The following is a 17682-nucleotide window of genomic DNA, read 5'->3' on the forward strand; positions in this document are numbered from 1 at the left end:
TGGCCCGGGTTTGATCCACAGGCAGGGCGCTAACCCAGCCACTGAAGAGTTAACTCTCAGTCCCGGTCCCATGCCCAGGTTAAATGGGAGGGTTGTGTCAGGAAGGGCATCAGGCGTAAAAACCTGTGCCAAATTGAAACATGTGGACCAAATGATCCGCTGTGGCGACCCCAAACAGGGAGCAGCCAAAAGAATGACAGCATTTATATTTCTGGAATTTGGTAGATGTCCTTATCTGGAGTGAATTTATCTCATTTTATACAACTTGAGGATTAAGGGCCTTGCTCAGGGGCCCAGCAGTGGCAGTTTGGTGGAGCTGAGATTCTAACTCACAACCTTCTGGTCAATAGTCCAACACCTTAACCATTAACCTACCACATCTGTATTAGCTTCAGTTCCAGTACAGAAGGCGGTAAATGTAGAAGGGGGGTAAATATTTATGCAATGCCAGTTACACCATTGTACTTCCAGTTATAGTTTCAATAGAGAACCAACTTAATCTCTCTCTCTCGCTCTCTCTCTCTCCCTTCTTTCTGTGTTTCTCTTACAATCTGTTTGGCATCTAACAGAATGAACACGGCTTTATCCGCATAATTCAGACGTTTACATCAAAGATTTCCATTTCATTAAAAAAGAAATATGACGGTGAGAGACGATGAAGAGATGAAAAGATGAAGAAAGACATACAGTCGGTTCTCTCACCTCATGATGTATTTAGTCAGCCTAAATAAATAAATAAATAAATAAATAAATAAATAAAGTCAATTTCATTTGGGAGGAATGAATTGATGGTAACATTTCTCTCTCCATCACTCTGTATCTCTCTCACACACTTTCTAGATCCATCTGCAGACATGAGGTAAATAAATAACTAACTAACTAAATAAATAAATAAATAAAACCCCTTGCTGAGCTGAGTTGTGGAGGAAGACAGTCACGATTATTGAAGTAGGAAGAGCAAGGCAGTAAACGAGCTCCGCCGTTCCCCCGAGACGTGTTTCAATCACTCATTTACACACCCTGCACCGTACACACTACACACTAGGGTACACACTACACACTAGCGTACACACTACACACGCCTTCGCTAAACGAACGTCTGTTCCTGTTGTGTTACATGAACTTGGGCGCCATTAGCATTGCTCAGAGGTGCACTGGCAGCAGTTTTGCATTCGTACGCGTATGAAGGATGCCTAATTGACTGTCAATAAAATTCAGTCGAGGACGTTGCCATAGAGAGTGATTGCGAGGTGATTATCGTAAGGCTAATGCAAGAAATGCTAATGTTGCAAATCACAGCGATAGTTATTATTGTGGAGCTGAGTTTAAGCCTGAAAAATAATAGAGAAATAATGTTTTTACGAAATTAAATGTAACTATAAAAGGATAAAAGTGCTTTAGGTCCATCAATCTTTCCTGAAGAAAGAATATGAGCACATTTTGTGTTATTTTTTTCATGATGAAGTTAAAAACAGGTCTTTAGTTTTTGGACAGGTGACTGGACCCAGATCTCAACCTCCTCAATCCTCAATCCTCCTCCTGAGCTCTCATTGGTCCAGATATTAGACAGTCCAGTACTCCAGCCAGTGAAATTGTGCTAATATTACCTCATTTCTGGAAGGAGTCTCCAGTGTCAGGGCTTTATACGAGTCCGAGGAAAGAATTTCTTGGGAAAATCTACAGGATAAAATTTTTTCTCTTATTAACTTTTAGAGAGAGAAGAAAAAAGAAGCTGGGTGAGAATACATGTTTATACTGGCATATAATAAAATAATATAAATTAATAAAAAAAATAATATAATAATATAAATTAATAAAAATATAACTATAAAAATCTTTAATTAATAAAAATTAAAAATTGGCAATTTCTTGAGGTACAAGTAAAATGTCAGGATGTGCCGGGGCTCTCTCTCTCTCTCTTACAATTTCTCATCTAACAATCGTAATGGATTTACCTTGAACTCCATCACACCATCCCATCACTGATTATTTTCCCATAACAGCACATCCTGTCACACTGTCACACTACTCGAGACGGGCAGATCGGATAGTTTTATTTTTGGGTGGAGGTGGAATTTTTGAGATGTCATAGTGTTACAGTAGCTGCATCAGTTATACGCTATATGGCTCAGATTTCGCTCAGCCAATATCACAGCTAACAGCCCCAGATATCTATCTATAAATAAATAAATAAATAAATAAATAAATAAATAAATAATAAAAAATAAATTTTGTAAAAAAAAATAAATAATATTTTTTAATGTATTAATTATAAAAGTATATAAGCGCACAACGATGGCAACAACAACAACAACAACAAATACTAATCCGAGCTCCATCATCATTTATTCTTTGTGAGAAAAAAAAACTTCAGACAAGATGCATTAGAAATGTTACTTTCATACAGTCTAAAACAAGATGCTGGGAGAATCTGGATAAGAAAATAAAGAGAGAGAAAAAAAGGCGTGGGTAAGAGAGGAAACTCTGACACTGATAACACACTAGCTTCCCTATAGTTTATTTGCAGCTCGGCTGAACAGCTAAATATATTTCTTCTTCAACACTTGAGCAGGCAGCATGCTCCCCACATGCACACTAATAAGCATTTACTTCCTGCTGGCTCAAGCCTGAAAGCCTTTTCTCACACGCCGCTGATAGAAACCGAGCAGACGATTTGAGAATAAAATGCCTCGTTGCCTACAAACGGAGGCAGTTCCGGCAAATGTCGGACGCTAACAACTTTTTAGATTGGCACGAGATTGCTAGTGGACATTAGCGTGCCAAGCAAATGCGCCAAGTTGCGATGGAGAGCCTAGCAAAAATCAATAGAGAAAATGGCTAATAATCAGCTTAAAACATCACAACCGGGCCGGGGAGCGTTTTTTTTTTATTTATTTTTTTTAGCTTTTTAATGAACTGCTGGAACAAATAATGACACACACACACACACACACAGTCCAGATGTCTGCTGGACAAGTTGGCTCTAAGCGCATCGTTAGTACACTTCACTTCAAAAGCACACAGGATGCAGATTATTGGCTTTACACACACACACACACACACACAGCTTATACATCGCCATCTAGAGTGCCTGAATGCAACTGATTACAAAATACAGAGCAGTGTTCTGCTACATCCTGTGTGTTAAACATTTATTATTTAATATAATAGTATTTTTTTGGCTTCTTTTAGCTCGTCCAACAGAGAGGAGTCTTTGTGGGTTTTTCCCCTCAGGAACATGACAAGCTGCGTTTGTTTTCTTACTTTATAAACTTTAAGACAGAGAAAAAATCCAAGATAAATGTGTTTAGTTGCTCAAAAGCAAGTTCCCCGAACATTTCACCACATCTACAAACGGATTACAATGATTTTTTTTAAAAAAATAAACACAAATGATTAGCATTGCCATAACACTTTATGGACCTTGTTTTGTTTTGTCTTGGTAATGCTGAAGCATTAAGAGTTCCTTTCACTGGAACTAAAAGCCCAACCCCTGAAAAACAACACCTGAATTGAATGATTTGGAGAGGTGTCCCAAAACATTTGGCACTATAGTGTATTTCTAGACTGTAGTGATGAGGGGATTTTATTGAGAAAGCAGCTACTTAGATGCAGCCTAGCTAATTTAGCTAAACACGGATGCTGATTGATAACAGTTCTCTGTTAGAAAACGTCAAAAATTGACTTGACTTCAGAGAGTCTAATGAAACCAGTCTTGGTGTGAAGGTCCATGGATACCACCCTAGCTAGCTAGCTAGGCTAAATTTGTAACATTTCACTTCCATAGCTTTTGATCACTTATTAAAGAAAGTACATTTTAGCTGCTGTTTGTTTTTATGTAACGATGCAATAATGAAGTACACACTCAATGCTGAACACTAGACTAAGACTATGCTAAGGGTAAGGGCTTACGGCCATATCACCCTGAGAATGTCCACTCTCGGAAACAAAGCAAGGTCAGGCCTGGTTACTGACGGCCCTGGAATACCAGGTGCTGTAAGCTAATTTTTTGGGGTTTTGGTATCTCAGGTGGTTAAGGCTCTGGGTCATTGACCGGACAATCAGGGTTCAAGCCACAGCACCGACAAGCTGCCACCATTGGGCCCTTGAGCAAGGCTTCCAACTCACCCTGCTCCAGGGGCACTGCATCATGGCTGACCATGTGCTCTGACCCCAACCCCCATATGTGAAGAAAGAATTTCATTGTGCAGTAATATATATGTGACAAATAAAGACAACTTAACGTAACATAATGCTGCTAGCTTTAACCAATAAAACCACACAATGTGCGTGAGCTGATATAAATGAAGTTTGTAAGAACGAAGTGTCGTCTGCCATCTTGAAAATGTTTTCTCCTCCAGCGTCAGCGCCTGGTAGTCCCGCCCCTTTTCCTTTAGGTAAGCAAAGCTGTGAGTGTTGAGTGCATGAAGCCTTCAACACCTGGCTTTTACAGGTGAATAAGTGTGCATCATCCAGGTCACTATTTAAACTACACAATGCTGTATAAATATGCGATTTGATTTTATGCATCGCTCTCCTGCCACACGATTGGCTGATGAGTTTACCAGTGCACTCAGTGACTCATTATTAATAATGAATCTATTCTCACTGTGGCTAATGATAGCAAAACGATTCCTTATTCCAACTTATAACTATCAATAATCCTCACCTTTAAACTCAGCAATGTTACGTATATGACCTGGTAAAGTGGTCGATGTTTACTACTCATATTCATCGCAGTTCCTTATTTAACGCTGACAGAAAACTTAGTAGACCGAATCGAGCCACGCAGCAGCCTGAACGCCTTATGTGTGGTTTTTTTGTTGTTGTTGTTTGCTCCAGAGCTATGAATAGTTTTTCCTGTAGGTGGTTCTTTCTGTATGAAACTATCTTTTTTGTCCATCAGCTCACGTATTTCACCCTCACACAGATCAGGAAGTGCAGATCTATAGCCCACCCTGCATACGCCCATGCCCACACACACACTCACATACACACACACAGAAGGTTTCGATGAAAACCACAAAAGCGTTCCACTACAGCAGAACAGACTGCAACCTTGCAGCTGGGGGAGCAGCACACACACAAACACACACACACACAAACACACACACACACAAACACACACAGCAGATAGTCTGGATTCTCCCAAGCACATACCACTGAGTGTGTAACGTGCTGATTCACACTGCATGACTAGACCAGGATGCATCTAGATACAGAATCAGGTAAGTTCTGTTCTTTTAGCTCTTTTGCACCTCTCACATTAATAGAGAAGCTGAGAAGTCGTCAGTTGTGCTAGTTACAGGAAGAGCTAGTGTTAATGTCAAACCGCCATGATGTTCACATGGATGACCATCTACTTCTGCTGCTACTAATAATAATGTTAATGTGATGTGTTTACATGTTTATAGCTGCTAATATGTGTTTACAGGGTAACAGGTTCCACAACATTAACTGGAACCATAACTGAATAAAAAGTACCATGTCGTACCGTGGCATACGATGTATCATGGTGGACGTTTGAACCCTTTTTGGATTTCATGTGTCACGAGTCTGGACCTTGAGGGATTATTTAGGACAGGGCCTTGCAGTAGTGGAATCACTGGGTGCCCTTCAGGAGTCGGTCAGAAGAACAAGAGTCCCTCATTATTCCTTCACGATTCCTTCAGGGATCACTGATATGAGTCATTCGGGAGTCATTCTAAAAAATCGGTCAGGAGTTCTTCTGGAATTGTTCAGGACTCAGTCAGAAGAACAGCGGTCCTTCATGAGTCATCCACGGGTTGTTGAGGAGTTTTCAAGAGCCGTTTATGAATCACTGATGAGTCAATATGGACTTGTTCAGGAGTCATTCACTAAAGATTCAGGAGTCATTCTGAAATCAGTGGAATCAGTCAAGAGAACAGGAGTCCATGAGACATCCACAAGCTGTTAAGGAGTATTCGGGTGTCATTGATGAGTCGTGCAAGAGGCAGTGAGTTGATGTTCAGGTTTGGTCAAGAGTCATTTATTAAAGATTCAGGAGTTGTTCTGAAATCAATCAGGAGTTGTTTAGGAGCAATTCAGGAGTCAGTCAGGAGTTGTTTTGGAGTCAGAAATTTTTCTGGAGTCAGTCAGAAGTTGTTCTGGAGTCAGTCAGGATTGTTCTGGAGTCAGTCAGGAGTTGTTTAGGAGTCAGTCAGGAGTTGTTCAGGAGTTGTTCTGGAGTCAGTGAGGAGTTGTTCAGGAGTCAGTCAGGAGTTGTTCAGGAGTCAGTCAGGAGTTGTTCAGGAGTCAGTCAGGAGTTGTTCTGGTGTCAGTCAGGAGTTGTTCAGGAGTCAGTTGGGAGTTGTTCTGGAGTCAGTCAGGAGTTGTTCTGGAGTCAGTCAGGAGTTGTTCAGTCAGGAGTTGTTCTGGTGTCACTCAGGAGTTGTTTAGGAGTCAGTCAGGAGTTGTTCAGGAGTCAGTCAGGAGTTGTTCTGGAGTCAGTCAGGAGTTGTTCAGGAGTCAGTCAGGGGTTGTTCTGGAGTCAGTCAGGAGTTGTTCAGTCAGGAGTTGTTCAGGAGTCAGTCAGGAGTTGTTCTGGAGTCAGTCAGGAGTTGTTCAGGAGTCAGTCAGGAGATGTTCTGGAGTCAGTCAGGAGTTGTTCAGTCAGGAGTTGTTCAGTCAGGAGTTGTTCAGGAGTCGGTCAGGTGAACAGGAGTCCTTAATGAGTCATTCAGGAATCATTGACAAGTAGTTCAGGAGTTGATCCAGGGTTGGTCAGGTGTTTCACAGGAATCACTTACTAATTATTCAGGAGTCGTACCAATATCAGTCAGGAGTTGTACAGGAGTAATTCAGTAGTTGAACAGGAGTCTTTCATGATTCATTCATGAGGAATTGTTACGTAATGCTCAGGATTTTGTTCAGGAGTCATTCAGCTCTCTGATTCTGGTGCTGTTCAGCCTTCTACTTGAACAACCTACCTTTATTTCCACACATTTTCTCCTGCATTTCTGCCTTACGCTCTTAATGACTGAATACTGAATATATCCGTTTCATCAGATATTTACAAGCATATGGAGTATTATTTATTCATTATTCGTTATTCATTTAGTTTCACCTGCAATGGATCTTTAGCTTCAGTCGAGCTTTAGCTGGCAGATTGAAACTGGTTGAAAATGGTTGAAATGGTGTTTTTCCATTTAAATCTTACTAAACTTCCAAAGCAAAAATTGTTTGTAATCTAATACAAAAAAACCCACATAAACAATTACCCCAAATGATAATATATATATGTATATATATATATATATATATATATATATATATATATATATATATATATATATATATGTATATATATATATATATACACACACACATTTCCACCCACACAGAGAACAGTCCAACTGCTGATGTTTTATTTAAGGCACAAAAACACACACAAAGAGAGAGAGAGAGAGAGAGAGAGAGAAAGAGAAAGAGGTTTTTTGGCGGACGGCCCCTCGGGTCTGTCACGTATTAGAGCAGTCTCAGTAGCCCACACAGATGGAGAGGAGAGAGTAGAGCAGGAGGAGAGAGGAAAGTGAGATTAGAGGACAAAGAATGAGAGAATAAGGGTGTGTGTGTGTGTGTGTGTGTGTGTGTGTGGAGGCTGTGAATGAGGATACTCACTGTTCCCTGTCTGTACTGTTATTCAATTCTTCCTCCACAGTCCTCTCTGTTCTCTGACTCTAATCAGTGATGCTGAGATTTGATTCTGTGTGTGTGTAGTGTGTGTGTGTGTAATGTGTGTCTGTGTGTGTGTATGTGTGTGTGTGTGTGTGTGTGATCTATACGCATGCCTACAGGCTGTATCCGCATGTCCAGCCTCTTACCCTGTCTTAGCCATCAGGGGGTTTAAAGAATGAAACTGCCTCCGAGGCTCTGAACCTTCTCACGACACAATGTGTTAATTAGAGGTTGTGTGTCTTAGAGATAATTGGAGGTGTGATGAACCCTAGAGCCCCGCTATCCTGTATGGAGGTAATTACCGAATGCCTTTAACACTGTACGATTGTGTCCTTGCTCTCCAGGCTGGTGCTGTGATTTGTACAGGGATCTCATCACATATTATTCAGTATTGCATTATTGTCTCGTTATTTCTTTGCATTCAGATGTGTAATGCACTTCACTAGAGTCTCATCATACCCCTGTCTTGCAGCATGGTTAAGTGAATAAATGAACAATGTGTGTGTATTTGTGTTTTATAGCAGAAGTGCTACTTCAGTAGTTACAGCAATATTCCCTCAAAACCATGATACCTTATTACTATACATTAACTGAAGTAAGTTCAGTGACTCTATCCCACAGTGTTGATCCAATGTAAGGAATAAGACCAAAATAATCAACAACAGATGAAGTTCACCTGAAAGTGGTGATAAATACACTAAAATAAAAACAGAATTGAATCAAGGAATAGCTGTAACTGAATCAAGAGGCATTTATTATTCAATTTGTACTGGATTGAGTAACGAGTCAGTTAGGAGTTGTTCGGGAGTCAGTCCAGAGTCAGTTAGGAATCAGTTAGGAGTTGTTTCAGAGTCGGTCTAGAATTGTGTAGGAATCAGTCAGGAGTCGTTCAGGAGTCAGTCCAGAGTCATTTAGGAATCAGTCAGGAGTCGTTCAGGAGTCAGTCCAGAGTCATTTAGGAATCAGTCAGGAGTCGTTCAGGAGTCAGTCCAGAGTCATTTAGGAATCAGTTAGGAGTTGTTCCCACCTTGAAGTTGATTATATTGCAATAACTGCACATGCTGAAGTCTTCCTTTCCTTATACTGTACCCCATCAACTTACCCATGATTTAGTGTTCATTTGGATTGTTATTTCTCTTAAACACCACTTTGGATGTAAACTTTTTGTTACACTTTTGACCACTACTCCACATTAAAGCACCATGAAGTCTTCTATAGTGCCCCTGTAGGAGCTAGAACTCAAATAGACACCCTTTTATTTGCTATTTTAGTCAAACGACGTGTGGTGAACATGTGCATTAATGACTGGCCATCAAAAAACCTGATGAAATGCCCTCTAGGCTTCCGCTACATGAAAGGAAATATGTTGAAGTGCCATATAGGTGCTGCTCTGTGCACGAAAATGTGCCTCTATAACCTAAAATGATTTAAAATTGATATATTTTTTATTTATTGTATTTTCTTTAGATTATTTATTTAAATCAAGTCATGAACAGAAACCCTGGTGTGCTGTCGTGTTTGTGGTCAGTGTTATTTTACCTCTGTACTTTATTCGTGTTTCCACTAATCACAGCGGAGCTGGACTCGGAGCATGCTCAGAAGGTCCCGGAGGCGGAGTCAGGACAGCAGCAGGTGAAGTTGAAAGACAGGCAGAAGTTCTTTGAGGAGGCGTTTCAGCAGGACATGGAGCATTACCTGTCCACCAGCTACCTGCAGATCGCAGAGAGGAGAGGTGAACGAAACGTTTAGAGGGAATGCAGTGAGGAATAAAAAATCCACACACAAATATTAATGAGATTATAATGTAGATTTGTAGAGGATCCAAACGTCAGAGTCCACTACCACAAACCGTACACTGGGAATAACTTATCACAGCTCAAGTTTCTTTATTCCCCATATAAAAACCCTATCTGAATATCCTTACTGTATATATCGTATATTTCATACAAACAATAATTTACACTGACAGTCAAAAGCTTGTGAAAACCCATTTTTAAGCTTTTTAAATGACTTACTTTAAATAAATGCACTAAAACAAACAAAAAAAGAATCAAGAAATAGGTATAACTGAATCAAAAGGTATTTATTATTCAATTTGTATTGAACTGAGCAATGAGTCAGTTAGGAGACTTTCAGGAGTCAGACCAGAGTCATTTAGAAATCAGTTAGGAGTTGTGCCAGAGTTGGTATGGAATTGTGTAGGAATTAGTCAGGAGTCGTTCAGGAGTCAGTCCAGAGTCTTATAGGAATCAGTTAGGAGTTGTGCCAGAGTTGGTCTAGAATTGTGTAGGAGTCAGTCAGGAGTTGTTTAGGAGTCCATTCAGGAATCATTTAGGAAATGTTCCAGAGTCACTTGGAATCATTTAGGACTCATTTAGGAGTTGTTCAGGAGTCATCTAGTAGTCGTTCAGAAATCATTCTGGAGTCATTCAGGAATTGGCCAGCAGTAAATAGACAGGAATCATTCAGCAGCTCAGTGTTTGATGTGCATTTATTAGTATTATGTTATTGTTTCTAAGATTGTAGTTGCATGGAATGATCTTTATTTTTGGAGAAGAAGCATCAATCCATAAACAAATATTTTAATGTGTTAATCTTATTTACTGTTTCCGCCTCACAGCTCCTCACAGGATCAGACAGGGGGCTGAATTCATTATTAAGTCAAACTGAGATTTGAGATTGACCAGTTAATGTGTTCTACAAACAAAAACAAACATATTTTGTGACAATAATAGTGATTAAACTGTACTAAAACTCCAGGGGTGCAAAATCTTTTGACTGGAAATGTAAATAATTCTAATACAGAGATGCCATGGCTTATAAAAAAATATAATTAATATTCATCTCTATGATTTATTACTAACTTATTGTCCTCAATGCATATCATACTATAGTCCTAACAGATGAAATGACTCTTCTCAGTAGTGTACCCAGACGTTTGGATGTGAAGAACATGTTATATTTCAGGAAGATTGTTCTTCAGAGACTGCTCTCTAAAGCTCTTAGCTGCCCCTTACTGAGAATGAGTTTTGCCGGGAGCTCAGCACCCAAGTCAATAAGATGCACAACCCTTTAGCTTGGCCTTGTCTTGAATGTCATTTCCTTGTGACTTGTGCACTTTTCCCCTCCTGTCACTTGTGTGTAAGAGAGCAGCTGAACAGGTCAGTGCTGGAACACAAGGCATGCTGGACAGTGAGGGCTGAGAGAGTTAGTAACTCATAACTTGCTAACTCATTATTACTCATTAATCAGTTACTATCCCAAAATACTGAGTTGCTAAATCAAAATAACGAATCAAAATAAGTTAGGAAATAATATTAATGAGCTACTAAGTCAAAAAAAATGAGATACTAGCTTGACTGACTCATTCATACATACAGAGAGGCACCAAGTCAGAATAAATGGCAAGAGTCAAAAACATGAGATAATATCTTGAAATAATGGATAACTCAATGTGGATATCATGAAATAATGAGATACTGTCTCAAAATAATGAAATAATCTTGAAGTCATGACTGACTATGTCAAAATCATGAGATAATATCTTAAAATAAATGGCTAAGCCAAAATAGAGATAATATCGTAAAATAACGAGTTACTAATTTAAATCATGAGATAATATCTTGGAACAATGAGCTTCTACGTGCTAATAATGAGTTCCTAAGCCAAAATAAACAGCAAAATAACGAGATACCAATTCAAAATAAGGATATCAAGAAAAAATGAGTTACTGTCTCAAAATAATGAGATAATATCTTGAAATAATGAGATACCAATTCAGGATAAAGGATATCAAGAAATAATGAGTTACCTGTCTCAAAATAATGAGATAATATCTTGAAATAATGAGATACCAATTCAGGATAAAGGATATCAAGAAATAATGAGTTACCTGTCTCAAAATAATGAGATAATATCTTGAAATAATGAGATACCAATTCAGGATAAAGGATATCAAGAAATAATGAGTTACCTGTCTCAAAATAATGAGATAATATCTTGAAATAATGAGATACCAATTCAGGATAAAGGATATCAAGAAATAATGAGTTACCTGTCTCAAAATAATGAGATAATATCTTGAAATAATGAGATACCAATTCAGGATAAAGGATATCAAGAAATAATGAGTTACTGTCTCACAATAATGAGATAATATCTTGGAACAATGAGCTTCTATGTGACTGCCTAAGTCAAAATAAACAGCAAAATAATGAGATAATATCTTGAAATAACGAGACACTAATAAAAAAAAAATGACAGCACTTCAGAAAACATAGCTCTCACCTTGTGGTTCAAGGTTTTCAGAAATAAGTGAAAACTTGTCCGATTCTTCTTAATAAAATAATAAAAGTAAATAATAAAATAATAAAAATAAATAATAAAATAAAAATAAATAAATAAATGAATAAATAAATAAATAAATATTATATCAACAATTACAGGCTTTAAAATAGTGCAAAATAATAAAAATAATGCTTGAAATTGTGTAAAACTACAGAAAAGTACCCAACCGCTTCTGACCAATCAGAATAGAGAAACAAATAAAAAAAATAAGAAAATACAGTATAATAATTGAGAAGCTTATTTCTCAGCTACACGTGGTCATATCACATCTCCAGCCAATCTGAACTAATTGGAAGTCAGCGCCAAGCTTCTATCGGCCGCTCGCCTGGTGCTGAGAAGCTTGTGGAAGCCTGGAGATGTTCATGCCTTGAAGTGGAGCACCTGCAGCTGCTCATTAAAGCAGAAAAGCCTCATGCCGCGGAGGAGCACACGTGTGTGAACGTAGCTAACACGTCCCTTCTCTCTTTCTCTCTGCTGTCCTTCCCCTCCTTCCTCCTGCTGCTGCCCTGATTTAACTCATCCCTGAGGTATGCAGCTCTGCGCTGTCCCCCGCCGCCGTGGCCGTCTCACACACACCAACACACACACATATGTGATGTCTGCACTAACAGCATGCACTCGTAGTCAAACTGACCGTGTTGTAATGTTAACACACACACACACACACACACACAGATATCAGTGCTGTTGTTCTACATTATATATAATCACATCTCAGACTGCTGTGTCTCGCTATATCACTACACACACACACACGGTGTTCAAGCTAAACACAAATCTAAGCTTATTTTCTGGGCTCTTTTTTCCTCGTGTCCTAAAACACCGCTCAGAGAAGTGGCGCTAATGTTTATCTTTCAGGGTACAAACACATTTTCTTCAGACATTAAGGACACACTGTTCATCTCAGAGCCTGCATTATGTTTGGACGGTGAGGAACAGTGTGTACCTTTTCCACAAAGAGTTGAACAGTCAGTCGACTGAAAAGAAAGTAAAACTTTGGGGTTGTTTTTTAAAAAAATATGGAAACTGGCAATGTTGCTAATATAGCTGTCATGATCTCTGGTTTAGTGGACACGTGGTTTAGTGTAAATTACTGCTTACATAAAAACAATATAAAATAACATTTGCTATGTTTTGTGACTTGATGTTATTTATTTACTTATGTTTCCTGTAAAAAAAAAAAAAAAAAAGACTGAACAGAAATCCATGGAGTAACTCAACTGATTTTAGCCTGAAATCTTTGTTGCAGTTACAATGACCTGCCTGTAGAGGGCGAGTACACGTGTTTCTCAGTAACATCTACTGAAAAACAGGCTAGCATGCAACTTGGAAATGAAAACTCACACTTAATCATTTTAAAATGACTTTTAAAAAGCATGACCCCTGTAATGACCAGCATGGAATGGAAATGGACTTTATTATTCAGTATAAAGTAATGAATGATGTTCTGGCTGTGATCTAAATGAATGTTGGCTTTCAGTGTGTTTTAGACGTGTGTTTTCTCCCTCTGTTGGACAGAATGTTACTGGTTGGAGATCACATCTGAGCTAGTTTTTAGATGAACAAGCACTTGGAGCGTCTCAGGGAGCAGAAATGAGCTCGATATCAACATACAAACATTTCTGTGGACAAACAATAACCCCGTGTTTGTGTTTTCTTTCTATGAATATATACTGCCCCTAGTAGCCTGAAATCCTGGACTCTAGATTAACAGAATAAACTTGACACTGCAGTATCAAGAAGCTTCCTGCTGGATGTCTGACCTTGCTGTAGTGTCACGGTGGGATAGTTTAAAAAAAAAACAAGAAGGAAAAGAGGAAGTGATGATGTTTATACTTCCTGTGGTTTTCCAGAGCCAATAGGAAGCATGTCTTCCATGGAGGTGAACGTGGACATGCTCGAGCAGATGGACCTGATGGACATGTCTGACCACGAGGCTCTGGATGTCTTTCTCAACTCGGGAGCAGAGGACAACAGCGTGGCTTCGCCTATGATGGGTATACACACATACACACACACACACACACACACACACACACACTCTCTAATGATTTTATGATTATAATCCTGAAATGAAATCTCTTGTGTTATTTAAGTGAAACGAATCTGCATCTAATAAAACGACTTGAAACTCATTAAAATGACTTTCTAGGAAATTATCTTGCCATCTTGTGATCTGCTACCTGATTTTCGTGGAGCAGTTTGAGTGTAAACCACATGTTTTGTGATGTGTTCAGATATTTCCTACTAATGCCTCAAATCCTTAAAGGTGCTCCAGAGCTGACGTTCCTCATTCTCAGTCTCTAAATCAGAGCTGACATTTACTGTGCTCCAGGAAGATCCGACTCCAGGGAAGGAAGGAGGGAAGGAGGGAGAGGCGGCATGAACAGGCTTTCCAATTAGTGCTAATTACATTAAAGGATTATCAGAAGAACGCAGGGGCTCTAGAGACAGAAAATGACTCCTGTCCTTCCTGCTAGACCTTAAATCTGTTTTTCCTCTTCTTTTTTTTCTTCCAGAACCGGACGTGGAGTCTTTCGGAGCCGAGATCACACTGCAGGTCCCGACGCAGGCCGAGCTGAGGCATAAACTCGCCTCGCTTTCTTCCACCTGCACCGACTCGGCCAGCCAGGACACCCAGGAAGAGGACGAGGAAGACGAGAGGGCCGGAGTCAGGGACGAGAAGGAGAAGATCCCACAAGCAGGACGAGATCAGACGTCCAAGAACTGTGTAAAGCGTGACTCGTCCACATAGATGAACGAGTACCATTTTTAAAACTGTGTGCTCCACCCTCAGTGTGTGTGTGTGTTGTGGTATTTTATGATCTCATGAGGTTTTGTATTGTACAGAAATCCCCCCGGTACGTGCCATGCAGCATTTATCTGATCCTCTTATTATATAATGTTATATTATATTATCTCCCACTCCGGCTGATGAGTCCACCTGCTCGCTTTATATAAAGCACCGGCACCTGCGCTGTCGAAGAGCTGGACTAAACTGGAGCGAGCTGTCTGTCTGTAAAGTTCCAGGATTGTCAGAGGCACTGAAATGCACCTTTAAAGATCCTGCTGTGAAAACGTACGGAGTTTCTCATTTTTGTGGAGTTGAATGTGTGAAATCCTTCTTCTTTTAAACACACCGGTGCTTTTCAAAGCACGATCCGTGAAGCATAGCCCAAATGGTCTATGGACACATCCTGACATCATCATGGTGGTTTAGTGGTTAGTGATATTGTCTCACAGCTCCAGCGTGTGGGGGTTTGATTCCCGTCTCCGCCCTGTGTGTGTGGAGTTTGCATGTTCTCCCAGTGCTTCATGGGTTTCCTCTAAGTTCTCTGGTTTTCTCCTCTCAGTTCAAAGACATTTCCTGATTGGAAGCTCTAAATTGTCTGGAGTGTGTGTCCTGTAATGTTTTCGCACCCACCCACACCCTTGTGCCCTGAGTCTCCTGGTTTAGACTCCAGATTCCCCACAACCCTACAGAACACAGACAGACGGATTATTTATTATTATGGCTCTTGCTCAATAGTTATTACTCTGGTCCCTTAAACTGCACAAGTTAAATCCCAGCCTTAATACATCGAAAAACTAGTGAGACTATAAACATCAGCATGGACCTAATATACTCAGTCAGAGGAATACAAAAGCACTCTCGGGCCGTATTGTACGCATTTTAGATTCCGAGTCACGTGTTTGAAGAGTCGGGATTCAATCCATGCTGGAGGGACGGCGGTGGAATTCACTCCGGAAATAAACTCTAAAATGCTTCAGACGATCATCCGAGCCAGAAAAAAATATCCGCCTGTGATCAGCCAATCAGCACCCAGAGCTTGACGTGAGGCGTGTCTCATACTGTATGCTACGCTTCTAACCAGTGAGCATCGTTCTAGGAGATACGCTAAATTTAAGGAAAGTCTCACTTTTATTTATGTCGCACAACTAATAATCATTTCTATTTCGACTGATTATAATACATGCATACACCATATGAGCAAAAGTATGTGCACCCCAGACCAGGATGCCCCGTATATGCCTCGTCTCACAGTCGTATAGAATATCTGTACGCTGTAGATTTTCTCCCTTACCTGGAACCAAAGTTCCCTGAACTCCGGTGCGTGTTCCCAAAATCATGCGTTGTTGATACAGTACGTATTGATCACATGTAGTAAGAATACAATCTGAACAAATGTTCCTCCGCCATGTTGGTATGAATCCTGTGACTTATGTCATAATACATAATTCAATAATTCAAACAAATGAACAAATTTTACTCGGACGCTATTGATCCTGACAGACCGTCCGCTGTTGCATTATGGGACAGCGCGGTGTGTATTAGCGTGTACTGATTCGCTGACTGATTGATAGATACTGAGAATTGAAATTGTATAGAAGAAAGATAGTTTAAAGTTGGAGTGGAAAGAACTGGACGGAACCCTGACTCGGACTCACCACCCCCAACATCAGGGCGGACGGCAGCATTCACACTTATAACAATGGACTCAGGACTCAGGACTGAGGAGGAGGAGGAGGAGGAAGAGAAGCAAAAGATTTAGCTGAAAATATTCCCCAGACAAACTGAAACGTCTTCAAACTGTCCGTAAGTTTTTATTAAACCTTGAGTACAAACTTGAAAAGTAAAAAAAAAACAACAAAAAACAAAACTGGCAATAGAACAAACACGAAATCTTCCCGTGTGTGTGTGTGGTGTGTGTGTGTGTGTGTGTGTGTGTGTGTGGTGTGTGTGTGTGTGTGTGTGGAAAGGCTGAAATGCAGTGCGAATAAATTAACTGAGCAAATCTGATATACAACCTTTCAAAAAATAAAATAAAATAAAAAATAAAAAAACAGCAAAAAGTGAATAAAATACATTGTCTAAGGCCATAAAAACTCGACAACCGTGTTTATTTTTTATTTTTATTCCTGTTGAAAAAAAACAAAAACAAAAACCTGACTTGGTTTTCATTAAATATTCCTAAAACAGTTCAGTCTTCTGGAAAGGACGACAACTGGATTATAGGGTTTTTGTTTTTTTTCCTTGACAGTCATCACTGGCAAGCTCAGTGCAATATGAGAAGCTACTACATTGTTGAATTTTCAGTAATGAAAATGTAAAAACCTTTTTTTTTTTTTTTTTTTTTTTTTAAGTCATTTTTTCTTTAAAAAAGTAAAGCTAAAAAAAAACAAAAAAACAAGAAACCTGGAATGGGGGAGTGGGGGGTAAAGAGGGGGCATCGCTACTCCATATCTTATTTATAGCGATATTAAGCAGCACTTCAGATTTTCTCCACGATGCCAGAGGAACCCTGTACATGTCTCCATCTCTCTCTCTCATTCACTCACACACACTCACACACACTCACACACACTCACACACACTCACACACACTCACACACACTCACACACACACACACACACACACACACACACACACACACTCACACACACTCACACACACTCACACGCTCCGGCCGGATGAAGAAACGGAAAGGTAAGGCTGTTTCTTCGTGGCGTGTTTTTTCATCTCGTTTCCTCTTCCTGGCACCTCGAGGCAGAGGCTCAAGTATTTTAAACACACATTTACAGGATTATGTACACAAGAAAACGAAATAAAAAAGAAAAAAAAACTATTTTCACAT

General features: G+C 39.7%; 2 protein-coding genes across 4 annotated transcripts in view; one reads left to right on the forward strand and one right to left on the reverse strand.

The window, feature by feature from the left end:
• dtnbp1b (dystrobrevin binding protein 1b) overlaps nt 1-15127 on the forward strand; it is a 34121-nt gene extending 18994 nt beyond the window's left edge. The window contains exons 1-4 of one of the 3 annotated variants that reach the window (XM_058404842.1): nt 5021-5228; nt 9272-9430; nt 13899-14042; nt 14565-15127. In XM_058404842.1, coding sequence (XP_058260825.1) covers nt 5207-5228; nt 9272-9430; nt 13899-14042; nt 14565-14800 — 561 coding nt within the window. In that variant the 5' untranslated portion in view covers nt 5021-5206 and the 3' untranslated portion in view covers nt 14801-15127. Of the gene's footprint in view, nt 1-5020; nt 5229-9271; nt 9431-13898; nt 14043-14564 lie in introns of those variants that run through there. The other 2 variants (XM_058404840.1, XM_058404841.1) reach the window with 2 other exon arrangements.
• Nucleotides 15128-16636: 1509 nt separating this feature from the next.
• The window catches only part of jarid2b (jumonji and AT-rich interaction domain containing 2b), a 116229-nt gene continuing 115183 nt past the window's right edge, over nt 16637-17682 (reverse strand). Inside the window, exon 18 of the mRNA XM_058404839.1 lies at nt 16637-17682. This exon is cut by the window's right edge and continues 1219 nt beyond it. The gene's annotated coding sequence lies outside the window, so the exon portion shown is untranslated.

The sequence above is a fragment of the Hemibagrus wyckioides genome, linkage group LG12, assembly GCF_019097595.1.
Source record: "Hemibagrus wyckioides isolate EC202008001 linkage group LG12, SWU_Hwy_1.0, whole genome shotgun sequence".
NCBI classification, from domain to species: Eukaryota; Metazoa; Chordata; class Actinopteri; order Siluriformes; family Bagridae; genus Hemibagrus; species Hemibagrus wyckioides.